Source organism: Macaca thibetana, chromosome 19, assembly GCF_024542745.1.
Source record: "Macaca thibetana thibetana isolate TM-01 chromosome 19, ASM2454274v1, whole genome shotgun sequence".
Classification (NCBI taxonomy): Eukaryota; Metazoa; Chordata; class Mammalia; order Primates; family Cercopithecidae; genus Macaca; species Macaca thibetana.
This window is the reverse complement of record NC_065596.1, coordinates 680,136-695,491: the sequence shown is the minus strand read 5'-3', so window position 1 is coordinate 695,491 and position 15,356 is coordinate 680,136. Positions and strand designations below refer to the sequence as shown.

At 38.9% G+C, this 15,356-nt stretch overlaps 2 protein-coding genes across 2 annotated transcripts in view; one reads left to right on the top strand and one right to left on the bottom strand.

Annotated features, from left to right (window-relative positions):
* LOC126942223 (zinc finger protein 724) overlaps window positions 1-15,356 on the top strand; it is a 715,842-nt gene that overhangs the window by 527,543 nt on the left and 172,943 nt on the right. The window lies entirely within an intron of this gene.
* LOC126942190 (zinc finger protein 726-like) overlaps window positions 1-15,356 on the bottom strand; it is a 97,455-nt gene that overhangs the window by 19,055 nt on the left and 63,044 nt on the right. Inside the window, 1 exon segment of the mRNA XM_050769492.1 lies at window positions 7,416-7,589. Within this exon segment, the coding sequence (XP_050625449.1) occupies window positions 7,416-7,589 (174 nt within the window).

Here is a 15,356-nt window from a genome sequence, read left to right as displayed (position 1 = left end):
AGACATATTTCTAGGTTTGCGGAGGAATACTGGAGATTGCAACAGGTGTTGAGATATATCATATGAGAAGAGCTAGTGTAAGTGGGAGGAAATTTTTTCATAGTAAGTGTATAAGTTGATCATGGCGGAATCGAGGATATGCTGTTCGGATTCATAAAAATAATGAGGTTAGAAGAAGTGTTTTGGTGGTAAAGCACGTTGTAAATAGTTCTGGGGAATTAATAGAGTATAATGTGCCTAGGAAGATTGTGGTTATTAGGGCATTTATTATAATGATATTTATGTACTCAGCCATGAAGAACAGGGTGAATGGGCCTGCGGCATATTCAATGTTAAAGCCTGAGACTAGTTCCGATTTGCCTTCTATGAGGTCGAAAGGAGCTCGGTTTGTTTCAGCTAATGTGGAGGTGAATCATATTATGGCTAGGGGTCATGATGGTAGGAGGAGTCAGAGGTGTTCTTGTGTTGTGATAAGTATGAGAAGATTAAATGAGCCGCTTATTAGTAAGACTGATAAGAGAATAATAGCAAGAGTGACTTCATATGAGATTGTTTGGGCGACAGCTCATAGTGCTCCGATAAGTGCATAGTTTGAGTTTGATGCCCATCCTGATCATAAAATGGAGTAGACAGTTAGACTAGATGTGGCTAGAATAAATAAAAGTCCTAGATTGAAGTTAATTAGTGGATGGGGTATGGGAAGGGGAGTTCATAGGAGAAGAGCAATGGAAAAGGCCAAGGCTGGTGCGGTAATGTAGAGAATGGTGGTAGATGTTGAAGGTTTTAAGGGTTCTTCCGTGAATAGTTTTATGGCGTCAGCAAAAGGTTGTAGCAATCCATAGGGGCCAATGGTGTTTGGTCCTTTGCGTAGTTGTATGTGGCCCAGTAATTTTCGTTCAATGAGTGTGAGGAATGCTATGGCGGCCATTACGGATATAATAAGGAGTAGGAGATTTGTTGTTGACATGGTGTTAAGAAGAGGAGTTGAACCTCTGATTGTAAAGTTTTTTTAAGTTTTATGCAATTGCCGGGCTCTGCCATCTTAACAAACCCTGTTTTTGGGTTGGGTTGGTGTTATTTTGTTAGATTGAGATTAGGTCATCTATGGAATGAGGGCACTTTATGAAGTGGGCCTTATTTCTCTTGTCCTTTCGTACAGGGAGAAATATAGAATAGATAGAAACCAACCTGGATTACTCCGGTCTGAACTCAGATCACGTAGGACTTTAATCGTTGAACAAACGAACCCTTGATAGCTGCTGCACCATTAGGATGTCCTGATCCAACATCGAGGTCGTAAACCCTATTGTCGATATGGATTCTGGAATAGGATTGCACTGTTTTCCCTAGGGTAACTTGTTCCGTTGGTCAAGTCATTGGGTCAATTACAGGTGCTGGTTCGCTTTAGCTTGTGTAGTCTTAGCGGAGGCTGTTCGGAGGTTTAGTTAAGCTCCGAGGTCACCCCAACCAAAATTTTTAATGCAGGTGTGGTGGTGTAAGGGTCCGTGGATTTGTATAGTTTTGATTGCATTAATAAATTAAAGCTCCATAGGGTCTTCTCGTCTTATTGTTTCATGTCCGCCTCTTCACGGACAGGTCAATTTCACTGGTTGAAAGTAAGAGACAGTTGAACCCTCGTGATGCCATTCATGCGAGTCCCCATTTAAGGAACAAGTGATTATGCTACCTTTGCACGGTCAGGGTACCACGGCCGTTGAGTATGTGTCACCGGGCAGGCAGTGCCTCTAATACTGGTAATGCTAGAGGTGATGTTTTTGGTAAACAGGCGGGGTTAAGTTTGCTGAGTTCCTTTTACTTTTTTTAACCTTTCCTTAAAGCATGCCTGTGTCGGGTTAACAGTGTGAGTAATACTGACTTGTTTCTGTTTGTTAGTGTTAGGCTGTTAAGCATCGGTGAAGTTTTTTCAGTCTGATTTAGGCTTATGCGGCGGAGAAAATGTTCATGTTACTTATATTAGCATTGTTGCTTCTATGAAATGATAGATTAATCCAATGTGGGATAGATTATAGAGACCAATGTGGAATAAGGAGTTTAGTGGTGTGTTTGGAATTTTTTTATATAATTGATGTTGAGCTTGAACGCTTTCTTAATTGATGGCTGCTTTTGGGCCAACTATGGAGGTCAGATTTTTTACTCTCTATACAAGGTTTTTTCCTGATGTCTGAAGAGCTGTCCCTCTTTAGACTAACAATTAAGTTTACAGGGGGATTGGGTAGTTCTACAGGTAAACTTAAGGTTGAACTAAAATTCTATCTTGGATAACCAGCTATCACCAGGCTTGGTAGGCTTGTCACCTCTACCCATAAATCTTTTGTTGTTCTAACTATTGAAGTTTAGGGCTAAGCATAGTGGGGTCTCTAATCCCAGTTTGAGTCTTAGCTATTGTGTGTTCAGAAATTTTAAAGCCACTTTCGTAGTTTATTTTACATCAGCTAAGGTTTTACAATTTAGATGGAGTTTAGCTTTATTTGACTAGATCTAAAACACCCTTTACGCCGGTTTTTATTAGCTTGGGTTAATCGTATGGCCGCGGTGGCTGGCACGAAATTGACCAACCCTAGATTGTAGCATAGCTTAGTTAAACTTTCATTTATTGCTAAAGGTTTGTCACTGCTGTCTCCCGTGGGGGTGTGGCTGAGCAAAGTGTCTTGAGCTGCATTGTGCGTGCTTGATACTTACTCCATATGATCGTAGTGATTTCTCGGGTGTCTTCACTGGGGCAGGGATGCTTGCATGTGTAATCTTGCTAAGAGCTAATAGAAAGGCCAGGACCAAACCTATTTGCTCATGGGGTGTGCAAGTCCGTCTAGACATTTTCAGTGTCTTGCTTTAGGTGAATTAAGCTACATAAGCACGGAGAGAAGTATAGTTGTGAGGTGCTGTCTTTCGGGTTGTGACAATGAGGGCCCATATTTAGTAGTGAACAAGTGCATGAGAGCAAGGAAGTAGGAAAGAGAAGGAGTGGGATGAAGTTAAGAGGGGTAAAGTGAAGTAATTTTGTGTTAGTTGAGGAAATGGCAGTTGAAGTTGTGCACACCTAAAAGATGAAAACGCGATCTCTGGCTAGGTGTGTGAAAGCTTTTGTTTTTGGGGTTTGGCAAGAGTAAATTTTTGGAGAGAAGTCAGAGATGGGGGTGGGGGGGTTTGTTGATAGTTTCCTGCGTTATTTGCAGTGTGATTGAAAATGGATTACATGGTAATTATTGGTATGTCCTACAAGCATGAATTAAATAACACCTTGTAAAACTTATGTGGGGCTAGGATATTGAACGTAGGTGCGATTAATAATGGCATGGACTAGGAATCAAAGACAGGTTCTGCGGGACGTGTTGTGGTGGGACCAGCTTTCTGCGATGGGGTCGCGTGCAGACCAGAGATAAAAGATACCAAATGCATGGAGAGCTCCCGTGACTGGTTAATAGGGTGATAGACCCGTGATCCATCGAGATGTCTTATTTAAGGGGAACGTGTGGGCGATCTTAGTTATATGGCCCTGAGGTAAACAACCAGATGCCGGATACAGTTCATTATAGCTACCCCCACGATTTATGGGCCCGGAGCGAGGAGAGTAGCACTCTTGTGCGGGATATTGATTTCATGGAGGATGGTGAACAAGGGACACCTAAGTGAGGGGGGTATCCGTGGTGAGGAGGATTAATTTAACTTGGATGTTAAATTAAATCTCACCACTCCCATTCAGCATAGTATTAGAAGTTCTCATGAGGGCAATCAGGCAAGAAAAAGAAATAATGGGTATTCAAATAGGAAAAGAGGAAGCCAAATTCTCTCTGTTTGCAAATGACATGATTGTATATTTAGAAAACCCCATTGTCTCAGCCCAAAATCTCTTTAAGCTGATAAGCAACTTCAGCAAACTCTCAGGATATAAAATCAATGTGCAAAAATCACAAGCATTCCTATACACCAATAATAGAGAGAGAGCCTGAGTCAAATAGAGAGTCAAATCATGACTGAGCTCCCATTCACAATTGCTACAAAGAGAATAAAATACCTAGAAATACAACCACCAAGGGATGTGAAGGACCTCTTCAGGGACAACTACAAACCACTGCTCAAGAAAGTAAGAGAGGACACAAACAAATGGAAGACCATTCCATGCTCATGGATAGGAAGAACTGATATCGTGAAAATGGCCATACTGCCCAAAGTGATTTCTAGATTCAATGCTATCCCCATCAAGCTACCACTAACTTTCTTCACAGATTTTGAAAAAAACTGAATTTAATATGGAACCAGAAAAAAAAGCTCATATAGCCAAGACAATCCTAAGCAAAAAGAACAAAGCTGGAGGCATCATGCTACCTGACTTCAAACTATATTACAAGGCTACAGTAACCAAAACAGTATGGTACTGGTATCAAAACAGATATACAGATCAATGGAACAGAACAGAGGCCTCAGAAATAACATCACACATCTACAACCATCTGATCTTTGACAAACCTGAAAAAAACAAGCAATGGGGAAAGAATTCCCTATTTAATAAATCGTGTTGAAAAAACTGGCTAGCCATATTCAGAAACCTGAAACTGGACCCCTTCCTTATACCTTATAGAAAAATTAACTCAAGATGGATTACAGACTTAAATGTAACACCTCAAACCATAAAAACCCTAAAAGAAAACCTGGACAACGCCATTCAGGACACAGGCATGGGCAAAGACTTCATAACTAAAACACCAAAAGCAATGGCAACAAAAGCCAAATTGACAAATGGGACCTAATTAAACTAAAGAGCTTCTGCACAGCAAAAGAAACTATCAGAGTGAACAGGCAACCTACAGAATGGGAGAAAAATTTTTCCAATATATCCATCTGACAAAGGGCTAATATCCAGGATCTATAAAGAACTTAAACAAATTTACAAGAAATACAAAAAAAAAAAAAAAAAAAAACATCAAAAAGTGGGCAAAGGATATGAACAGATACTTCTCAAAAAAAGATATTTATGTGGCCAACAAACATATGAAAAAAAGCTCATCATCACGGGTCATTAGAGAAATGCAAATGAAAACCACAATGAGATACCATTTCATCCCAGTTAGAATGGTGATCATTAAAAAGTCAGGAAATAACAGATGCTCGAGAAGATGTGGAGAAGTACGAATGCTTTTACACTGTTGGTTGGAGTGTAAATTAGTTCAGCGATTGTGGAAGACAATGTGGCAATTCCTCAAGGATCCAGAACTAGAAATACCATTTGACTCAGCAATTCTATTACTGGGTACCCAAAAAATTATAAATCATTCTACTATAAAGACACATGCACACATACGTTTATTGCAGCACTATTCACAATAGCAAAGATTTGGAACCCACCCAAATGCCCATTAGTAATAGACTGGATAAAGAAAATGTGGCACATACACACCACGTAACAGTATGCAGCCATAAAAAAGGATGAGTTCATGTCCTTTGCAGAGACATGGATAAAGCTGGAAACCATCATTCTCAGCAAACTAACACAAGAACAGAAAACCAAACACAGCATGTTCTCACTCATAAGTGGGAGTTGAACAACGACAACACAGGGACACAGGAAGGGGAACATCACACACCGGGGCCTGTGGTGGGGTGGGAGGCTAGTGGATGAATAACATTAGGAAAAATACCTAATGTAGATAACAGGTTGATAGGTACAGCAAACCACCAGAGCACGTGCATACCTATGTAACAAACCTGTACGCTCTGCACATGTACCCCAGAATTTAAAGTATAATTAAAAAAAATCAAAACAGAATATTAATAAGGAAACAGACTACTTAAAGGTGGTATAAAACAAATATTTCTGACAGAGGTATAGAGAGCACTCCTCAACATCAGGATACACACCCTTCTCAATAGCTCATACAACATATTTCTTGATAGACCACCTCTTAGGCCAAAAAAGAAGTCTTACCAAATTTTTTAAAACTGAAATTTTATGAATTATTTTCTATGACTAAACTCAAATGCAAGTATACAACAATAATAGACAGAAACTGGAAAAAAAAAATGTGAGGCATGGTGGCTCACGTCTGTTATCCCAGCACTTTGGGAGGCCGAGGCAGGTGGATCACGAGGTCAGGAGATCAAGACCATTCTGACTAACATAGTGAAACCCTGTCTCTACTAAAATGTGAAAAACTAGCCAGGCTTGGTGGCACACATCTGTAGTCCCAGCTACTCAGGAGGCTGAGGCAAAGGAATCGCTTGAACCCAGGAGGCAGAGGTTGCAGTGAGCCGAGATCGTGCCACTGCACTCCAGCCTGGAGATAGAGCAAGACTCCGTCTAAAAAAAAAAAAAAAAAAACCATATATATATATATACACACACACATAGGAATTTAACAAAACACTCGAGCACGCTCTTATGTAAAGGTTGTAATAGTTAATATTGTAAAGATGTTCATCCTGGTCAATCCTGGTCAATGTAATCTACAAATTTAATGAAATGTTTTTCAAATTTCTCATTGTATTTTTGAAGAAACAGAAACAGCAACCCCAAAAGTATATCGAACCCCAAAGGCAATAAAGTTCCCATCAATCTTAAAATAATAATAATAATAAAGGAATGCTGCAGGCATTAAAGTTCCTGATTTCAAAAGACGTTACAAAGCTACAGAATTAAAACAATCTGGTATAAGGATGTCTCAAAAAAAAAAAATTAAACTAATGAAATAGAATGCAACCCATATATAAAGACATTACTTTAACATGTATGGTCATATGAGGAGTCATTTACATAGCAATAATTATTACTGTAACTGTAAGCTAACAGGTAAAGGCAATGCAAATTTCCGTCACCAAATCATTCAGTAAATACAATTTGAAATATAAAAATACTGGAATATCACTCAGTTTTCAAAAAGCAGAAAACAGTCTACCAATTATAAAGATAAATCTTGATAACGTTATGCAAAATGAAATGTCAGCCACAAAAAGACAAAGATTGTAAGAGATAGATAGATATAAAGCATTTACACTCTTAGAAGCAGATAAAAAGAAAAAGGTGCCCTATTTGCTTAACCCCCAACAGCAAGAAAGTTTGTCAGTCATCCATGACAAAAATGTCTTAATGAGAGAACCAGGCATCATGGTTAGTATCTGTAATGACAGCTACATGGTACAGTAAGGTTGGAGAACTGCTTCAGGCCAAAATATTACGACCAACCTGGGTTATGCAGTGAGACCCCATCTCGGAAATAAGTGCCTTTAAGAGAGCTTTGAGATCCAGGGAGGGAATTGTGAAACTTTGCTGAGCCCAAGATTGAGGAGCACCCTTTTCAGAAGGCAAGCTTTCATTTAGGTGGCAAACTACAGGACCCCTGCTCTTGACTACAGACCAGAAAATGTCCCACCCAACTCCATCCCACTGAGAATTTTGAACTTACTCTGTAAGCATCCCAAACTTCTCCCAGCCACAGTCTGTGAGAGGTCTTGGTCTTCCAGAAGCCTGGAGAGATACCCATTTAGAGCCAAGCTGGCAGGCCTGCAGACCTTGGTCCCAATAACAGTTCCATGACTCAGTTCCAGCTTCCTAAGCCACAGTTCATCGCCAGTTCTGCCTATGTAGAAACCCACAGTGACCTCAGAAATCCTCTCTGGTACTCAGTACAAGCCATACTAATCCACATCCTAATATAAAGCCCACCATATGCAGACCTGACTGCAGAAACCTGCCCTAGCATCTATCCTACTGAGCAAAGTCCTGAAGGATATTTACTGTGTCCAAAAGTAAAATGGGAATTACAACTACCCAAGTCCTTTATGATAAGCCGACCCTAGTGCAGAGCCAGCAGCCTTGTGACCAAGCTACAACCCCGCTCTACTACAAACCCAGAGGGCATTCTATCACCCTGGGGGCCCAAGAAAGGAAGATTTTTACCCTCTGAAACCAGTTTATCAAAACTTTGAGGTGTTTGCTCCTTCAAATTGAGACACCAACGCAAAAGTATATTGTGCCCATCGTCAAAGCTTCTATTTTAACACAGCACTTGATGTATGTGGAAGAAAAATTAGTCAAAAAATTTTTAAAGTCATTGAAATTGAAGACAAGTAAAACATTGCTGCTTGTAGATCATGCAATGTTCTCTATAAAAAAACCATAAACAGTACATTAAAACCTTTTAAAACAAATAAATACACTCAGTAAATTAGCAAAATATAAAATTAACATACAAGTTATGATTCCATACACTTAAACTATCTGATAAAATAGAGGAAGAAAACAATCTTATTTAAAATAGCACTAAAATAATAAATATCTGAGGACAAATTTAACCGAGGAACTGAAAAACTTTTCAAGTGAAAGATTTATCAATGAAAAATAAGAAAACACAAATAAATTTAAATACATTTTCTCTATCGATTCAAAGAATAAACGCTAAAACACCATATTATCCAAAGTGATCTCTAGATTCAATAAACTTTCTATCAATATTCCAGTGGTTTTTTTTCACAGTAATGAAAAATACAATCATAAAATTTACCTGAAACTACAAGAAACTGTGAATAGCCAAAGCAATCTTGAAGAAAAAGAAAAAAGCAGAAGGACATCATACTTTATAATTTCAAACTATATTTCAAGACTATAATAAAAACAGGATGAAATGTGCAGAAAAATGAACAAAAAACACCCAATAATACAGAAATCACTACTCTCACACATTTCAGAGATGATGGAAAAAGAGAACTTAAAAGATAGTCTAACGTGGAGTGTCTTAAAATTATGCAAACATCTGTGTGTCCACAAAAACAAAAACGAAAAAACTCAGATTGCACACTCTCTTGTATGCCATGAACAGTACTTTGGCTGTCACTGTAAACTTGAAGGAAGATTACTGAAGGGAAAGAAGAATTCTTAGATATTTTAAAAGCAAAAGAGAGAAGATGCCCCTGTGTGAGAGAAAATTTAAAAATAAAAATAAAAATTAGGCTTTCCAGAAACTATTTCTTTTGGAACACTGCTTCCCATATCACTTTAGGGACTTGCTTTCTTCTTCACTTTGGACCTGTCATCCACGTTGTCTGTTGTATTCACTCTCACCTACCTGGGGGTTCTTCTGCCATCTCATGTCTCTTCATATTCCAGGGCTCTTTTCCTTGCTCCAGAAAAATGATCAGGTCTGGCTTAGGGACAGCAATACCTGTTTTATTAAAAATAAGTAACATGCCTCTTGCTCATATTCTCCAATTAACAACTTAATAATGTGCTCAGTAAAGAGGATTTAACACAATATTCTAATACATTTATCCCAAAATACTAAATTACAACAGAAATTTCTAAATATTTAGAAAATACTCTAATTTTGTGGGTTCTTACTTTTATCACCTGGTACTACTGAATTAAAAATTGGTGGTGGTAATTAGATTTTAAAGTGTGAGCAATAATATTTTATGCCAGTAAAATTTTGAAATTACCATTAATCTAAAGTGAAGGACAGAGAGGAGCTCAAGAATGTGGTAAGTTCAGGTCAAGATGAAACATCTTGAAATTTTTTTCTCTATGGAAAACTCCCTGTGATTTTCTTGAAAACAGAAATCTGAAGCATAAATTACCAAAAAGAAATTATACAAAAGAGCAATGCTGTTCAAGGGATCTCAGCGAGGTCGAACAGGCGGATCACGAGGTCCTGAGGGCTGTGGCTAACCCAACTCAGCATTCCAGCTACTGGACTTGAATGAATCGTGAACCCGGGAGGCAGCTTGCAGTGAGCTGAGTTTGCATCATGAATGTCTCAAAAAAAAAAAAAAAAAAAAGAATGTGGGCAAACTTGACCTTCTGCTCATGCGCCATGAATCAAACGGCAAATTGTTTATCATGAAGGCAGAATGTGGGCAAACCGCCAGAGGTACACTGAGGACAGTCACTCCCTGGTGCCATGCTCCTTGAGGTTAACTACTGGAACATCTGGAGAGTACTGTTCAAAGAATACAGTCACTAAGTCAAGCAGCTGACCACAACCTCCCCCTTCTCCCTATCTCCTTTACTCAATAAATATGAAGAGCTATAGAAGTTCACGGCCCTTGTTCACTAGAAGCAAGGAGTCCCCTGGTGCCGTCTTTGTCTTTATTCCTGCATTCAACCTCCTTTGTTCAGGCCAATAAAGTCCGCAGCAAAATGAAACCTATCGCGTATACTAGGAATTGCGTATTAAAGTTATTCTCACCCAGGAAGACCAGGTTTCTGTAGTTCTCTAACATCACATTCCTATATAAATTCTGCTGTGCAGTGTCCAGGCATTGCCACTCCTCCACAGAGAATTCTATGGCCACATCCCGAAATGTCAATGATCCCTGGAAAACACACACAAACACACTTATTTACCAAGTGGTCATGGGCATAATTTTTAATTTGACTCAACGTAAAATGGAGAGAGTAAACAGAGCTGGTTCTGACTTCTAAGAGTGACTGAAATAATTCAATAAAATAGTTTTCAACTAGAAATATTCTCTAATGTATTCTCTAACTCTGAGAAAACAAAGTGTTATAAGATCCATAACACCAGTGTATATAGTGTATTTTTCTGGACAATAAAGTATAAAATTGAGGGCATAAACACTAACATGTACAATTTTGAGTGCTACATTTACATCATACAGAATTAATCGTGTGCCGGGCATGGTAGCTCATGCCTGTAATCCCAGCACTTTGGGAGGCAGAGGCGGGCAGATCACCTGAGGTCGGGAGTTTGAGACCAGTCTGACCAACATGGAGAAACCCCGTCCCTACTAAAAACACAAAATTAGCTGGGCATGGTGCTTTGTGCTTGTAATTCTAGCTACTTGGGAGGCTGAGGCAGGAAAATCGTTTGAATCCAGGAGGCGGAGGTTGCGGTGAGCTGAGATCGCACCATTGCCCTCCAGCCTGGACAACAAGAGTGAAACTCTATCTCAAAAAAAAAAAAAAAAAAAAAAAAAAAGAATTAATTGTGTGTATTTTTCAGATGGACATACTTTTGTATATTATTCAGATGGAATAGACATGTTGAGTTAGAAGCTATCACTCAAATTTTTATGCGTACAATAAGCTGGAGATCCTGTTAATGCAGATTTTTTTTTTTTTCAGAAGATCAGGGATAAAGTCTGAGTTGCTGAATTTTTAACAAGCTCATCAGTATGCCAATGTTTTTGGCCCAAAAAGACTATTTTGTCAAATATCCAGTAATTGAATGACCCTGTGTTTTTCTGGTTTGTAAATAAAGATGAGAGCCTTCATTTTCCAAAAACAGACAAATGCAAAGGAAACCTAAGAAAGAAGGGCAGCTGCCAGATTAAATGTGGTGGTTTGTTCACATCAGCTGCATAAAGATACTTAACAATGAAGAGAAAAATAATTAATTCTATAGTAAAACATGTATCAGAGAGCTTATCAACTAAGTGATTTATTAACATCAACTACACTAGAACAAACTTTTATAATGTCCTGATGCACCCAGAAGGACACAGCATTACTGCTGAGATACTGCCCCCTGAAAGGTAAATTATAGTCTGAATTTAACCATAAGGAAACATTAGTTTTATGGAAAGTTCAAGATACAGGTATCTCCCATGTTCTGTAATTTTTAATAGTGATTTTAAATAGTCTTTCTTTAGCACTGTAAAGAGCAGTTATCGCCTATCAAATTTTTTATAATTTTCTGGGTAATAAATACCATACTGCTTCAATGGGTATTTTCTTAATCCTATACTGCATAGACATAATAAAGAACACAGATGAAACCTCAACATTACATGTTCTCTGTCTTCACTAAAAACCCCAGGTTTTCCCCCCAACAGGAATTTGGAGTATCTACACCTTCCCATGTTCAACAGCCACAAAGGGACATTTTTAATATTGCAGATTATAAATTCATAGTGAGATTTCTGCATGGCATATAAGAAGCCATAATGTAGAGAAGGCTCTGGTATATAGAAAAATATATTTTTCAGAGACTTTGATTATTGTAAGAATTTTTTAAAGTAGTTAAGACAAACTCATTAGGGAGGAAAAACACAAGTAGAGAAGTACAGGTTTGCAAGTACCAAACTTGTTTCCTGGAGGAAGCAGAGTGGACACAGATCTTGATCTGAGACATATTTAGCTGAAAAAAAAAAAAAAAAAAGGCCATTTTTTCCTCTTTCTCCTCCTTCTCTAGGATTATTTCTCAGATAAAATTCTCTGGGCAAATTATACCTGCATCTTGAGAACATGCCTTTAAAAGTGTCAGCACCACAGGTCTACCTGCTGTCACCACATCCACAGGCAGAAGAACCAAGACAGAGAAACTCCACCATTTCTGTCCTTTATAGGAGAAGAGATTGAGAAACAATGAGTAGCTCCACAGAGATAAAAATACACTTTTATTTTGTCCTCAGGAGCCATCCCCTGACACAGGCACCAGCAATTTCCACTACAGTACTGGAAATATGGGCCACGCTGTCCTGTCCCTACCAAATCCAAACAGAACGGGTTCTTGAACCACCCTTTAATGCAAAGATGGAACTTAACTCTCATGAATGTATTTTGAATTCCTCATACTTGATTCTGACCTCACCTTAGAGTCACATGAACCACTTAATTAAAATAACATGGTGGCTTCCACCAGAACAATAAACAGAATCCATGGACAGGGCACAAGTAAAGAGAGTTCTGCAAAATGGCCAGGTGACACTCATTAGAAGCCTGGGCTGATAACCCAGCACTCTTGTCACAACACAAATACTTCTGGTACAAATGAAGACAATCATTCTTCATTCTAAAGTATTATATTCTTTGCTGACTCTAAAGTTTACAGAGAAAACAGAAGGTAGCAATTTCTGAGTAAGTCTGCATTTGGAAAACAACATGTGCACATGTACTAATGCAATGTTTATTAAGCAGGTACTATGTGCTCAATAGGATGTTACAGAGCACTGTGATAGCACATTATGTGGTTTAATCCTAATAACACCCTGTGAGTCGATACTACGTGTTCAATAATTCCAAGGCTTTAAAGGACCCAGCATTTTTATTTCTATTTCTGTTGATCTGTCATTGATTTTTTCAAAAAATGCAAAGATTAAAAGGTAAATATAGACAGATGAAAGAGATACAGATGGAAAGAGTTTAATGCAATTTAGATAAATTTTTATTGTGTTTATACTTACTTTCTTGGGACTTGTGAATCAACTACTAGATCTGCAGGAACAGAAAACAAGTTGCTAAATAATGTTTCTGCAAGCACTGGTTTTAATAAAAAATTTGAAAGTAAGATCCTATAATACATACTTTATATTTCCCATTTATCTGTTGGGTTGCAGAAAATGTTGAGCAGCAGCTCTAAAAAGGCAACAGGATTCATGACCCAAAACTCTGATCTCTTCTAATCAGTTCTGTGAGGCAAGATGCCAGGGTAGAGCCAAACATAAATAAGGACTCTAAAAAGGGTGAATATGAACAGGGCTGGGGCAGAGTGTACAGCCGATGTACAATTAAGTTCTCTGTGCCACTGGGGGGTATTGTCAGTTCATTTTTTTAAAGCTTACTTAAGTAAACCTAAGTCTGAGTTTGTATAATTTTAATCTTTTTTGCCACTGCCCTGCAAATTTTATATTATATGCTAATAAGCAATTTTTAAAAATCCCTTAAGGTTAATCTAGAATAATTTTTTTAGAAGAAAAGTAAGTATTCTGGCCAGGTGCGGTGGCTCACGCCTAGAATCCCAGCACTTTGGGAGGCTGAGGTGGTAGATCACAAGGTCAGGAAATCGAGACCATCCTGACTAACACGGTTGAAACCTGTCTCTACTAAAAATACAAAAAAAAAAAAAAAAAAAAAAAAAAATTAGCTGGGCGTGGGTGGCAGGCGCCTGTGGTCCCGGCGACTCAGAAACTGAGGCAGGAGAATAGCATGAACCCGGGAGGAGGAGCTTGCCGTGAGCCGAGATCGCGCCACTGGACTCCAGCCTGGGCGACAGAGCGAGACTCTGTCTCAAATAAAAAAAAGAAAAGTATTCTTAGCAGGCTAAAAATAAATACAAATAATAATGATGACTCTTCTAAGTTCAGGTGTAGACATCAGAAGCCACAGTATAAAGAAAGTGGCCCAAATAAAGCCCCAATTTTTTGCACACGTCTATTTACTGTACCCACCATCTGATGTATATTTCAACCATATTTCCAGTTGCTAGTCTAGGCTAAAACTGCCAGGATGGTAGGAACCATGACTGCTTCATCTATTTTTCTTTTCTTTTTCTGTTTTTTTGAGATGAAGTCTCACTTTGTTGCCCAGGCTGGAGTGCAAAGATGGGATCTCGGCTTACTGCAGCCTCCACTTCCCAGGTTCAAGAGATTCTCCTGCCTCAGCCTTGCAAGTAGCCAAGCCTACAGGCATGAGCCACCACACCCAGCTACTTTTTGGTATTTTAGTAGAGATAGGATTTCACCATGTTGGCCAGGCTGGTCTCAAAACTCCTGATCTCAGATGATCCACCCATCTTGGGCTTCCCAAAGTGCTGGGGTTACAGTATGAGCCACTGCACCTGGCCTGCTTCATCCTATTTTTTTTAATGACTATATGAAATGAAAGCAATTAGTTTTATCTGTTTGAGCCTCCAGACCTCCTGATTTTTTACCCAAGTACCAGGGAACTGGAAAAACTCTCATCTGGGTACCAATCAAAGATACTTCTTGTGTAAGGGGCAAAACAAACACAGGATGACTCATTTCTCTCACACTGGGACAGAAGCAGAATTAATCACTCTTGTCAGCCTGACACAATTCTGTTCTGGACATTCTCAAATGTCTCAAAGATTCACAGGTGATTGTGAGAGGGTTCCCAGTGACCTGGGCTGATGGTCCACTGATAAGCCCGGCACAGAAGACTCAGGATGATTCTAAATAAAAATGGAACTGCCTTGGTTGAACTCCAGAACCTGGGTCATCCATCCTGATTTGCTAGCTGTCCTGATTTGCTAGCTGTTGGGTAAGTAGAAGGACAAGAATACTTTACTCCAGTATCACATTTTACAGGTAGGTATAGTTGTGGTCGTGGCTCTGGATACTTTGTGGCCTTAAGATGCTTGTTTACACTTACAGGATTCTGCCCATCAGATCTATTTACCCCTGGAGCCTCTCACGTAACTATGGCAAGTTAATGAAAAAGATGTGAAAAGGTCAAAAAGCCACACTCTCAAAAGGGGGGAAAGAATTCATAATTGTCTATGGTGTCTATCTCACAATGCAGAAAACATGCCTCCTGTTGTTTTTCTATAAATTCTAAATCCAAAGTCCGCCCTGCCTTGGTAAATCCCAAAGGCAGAGGTCAGCCAGACCTTATTGTCTAATTCTAGGTAGAAATCAACCTCACTCTG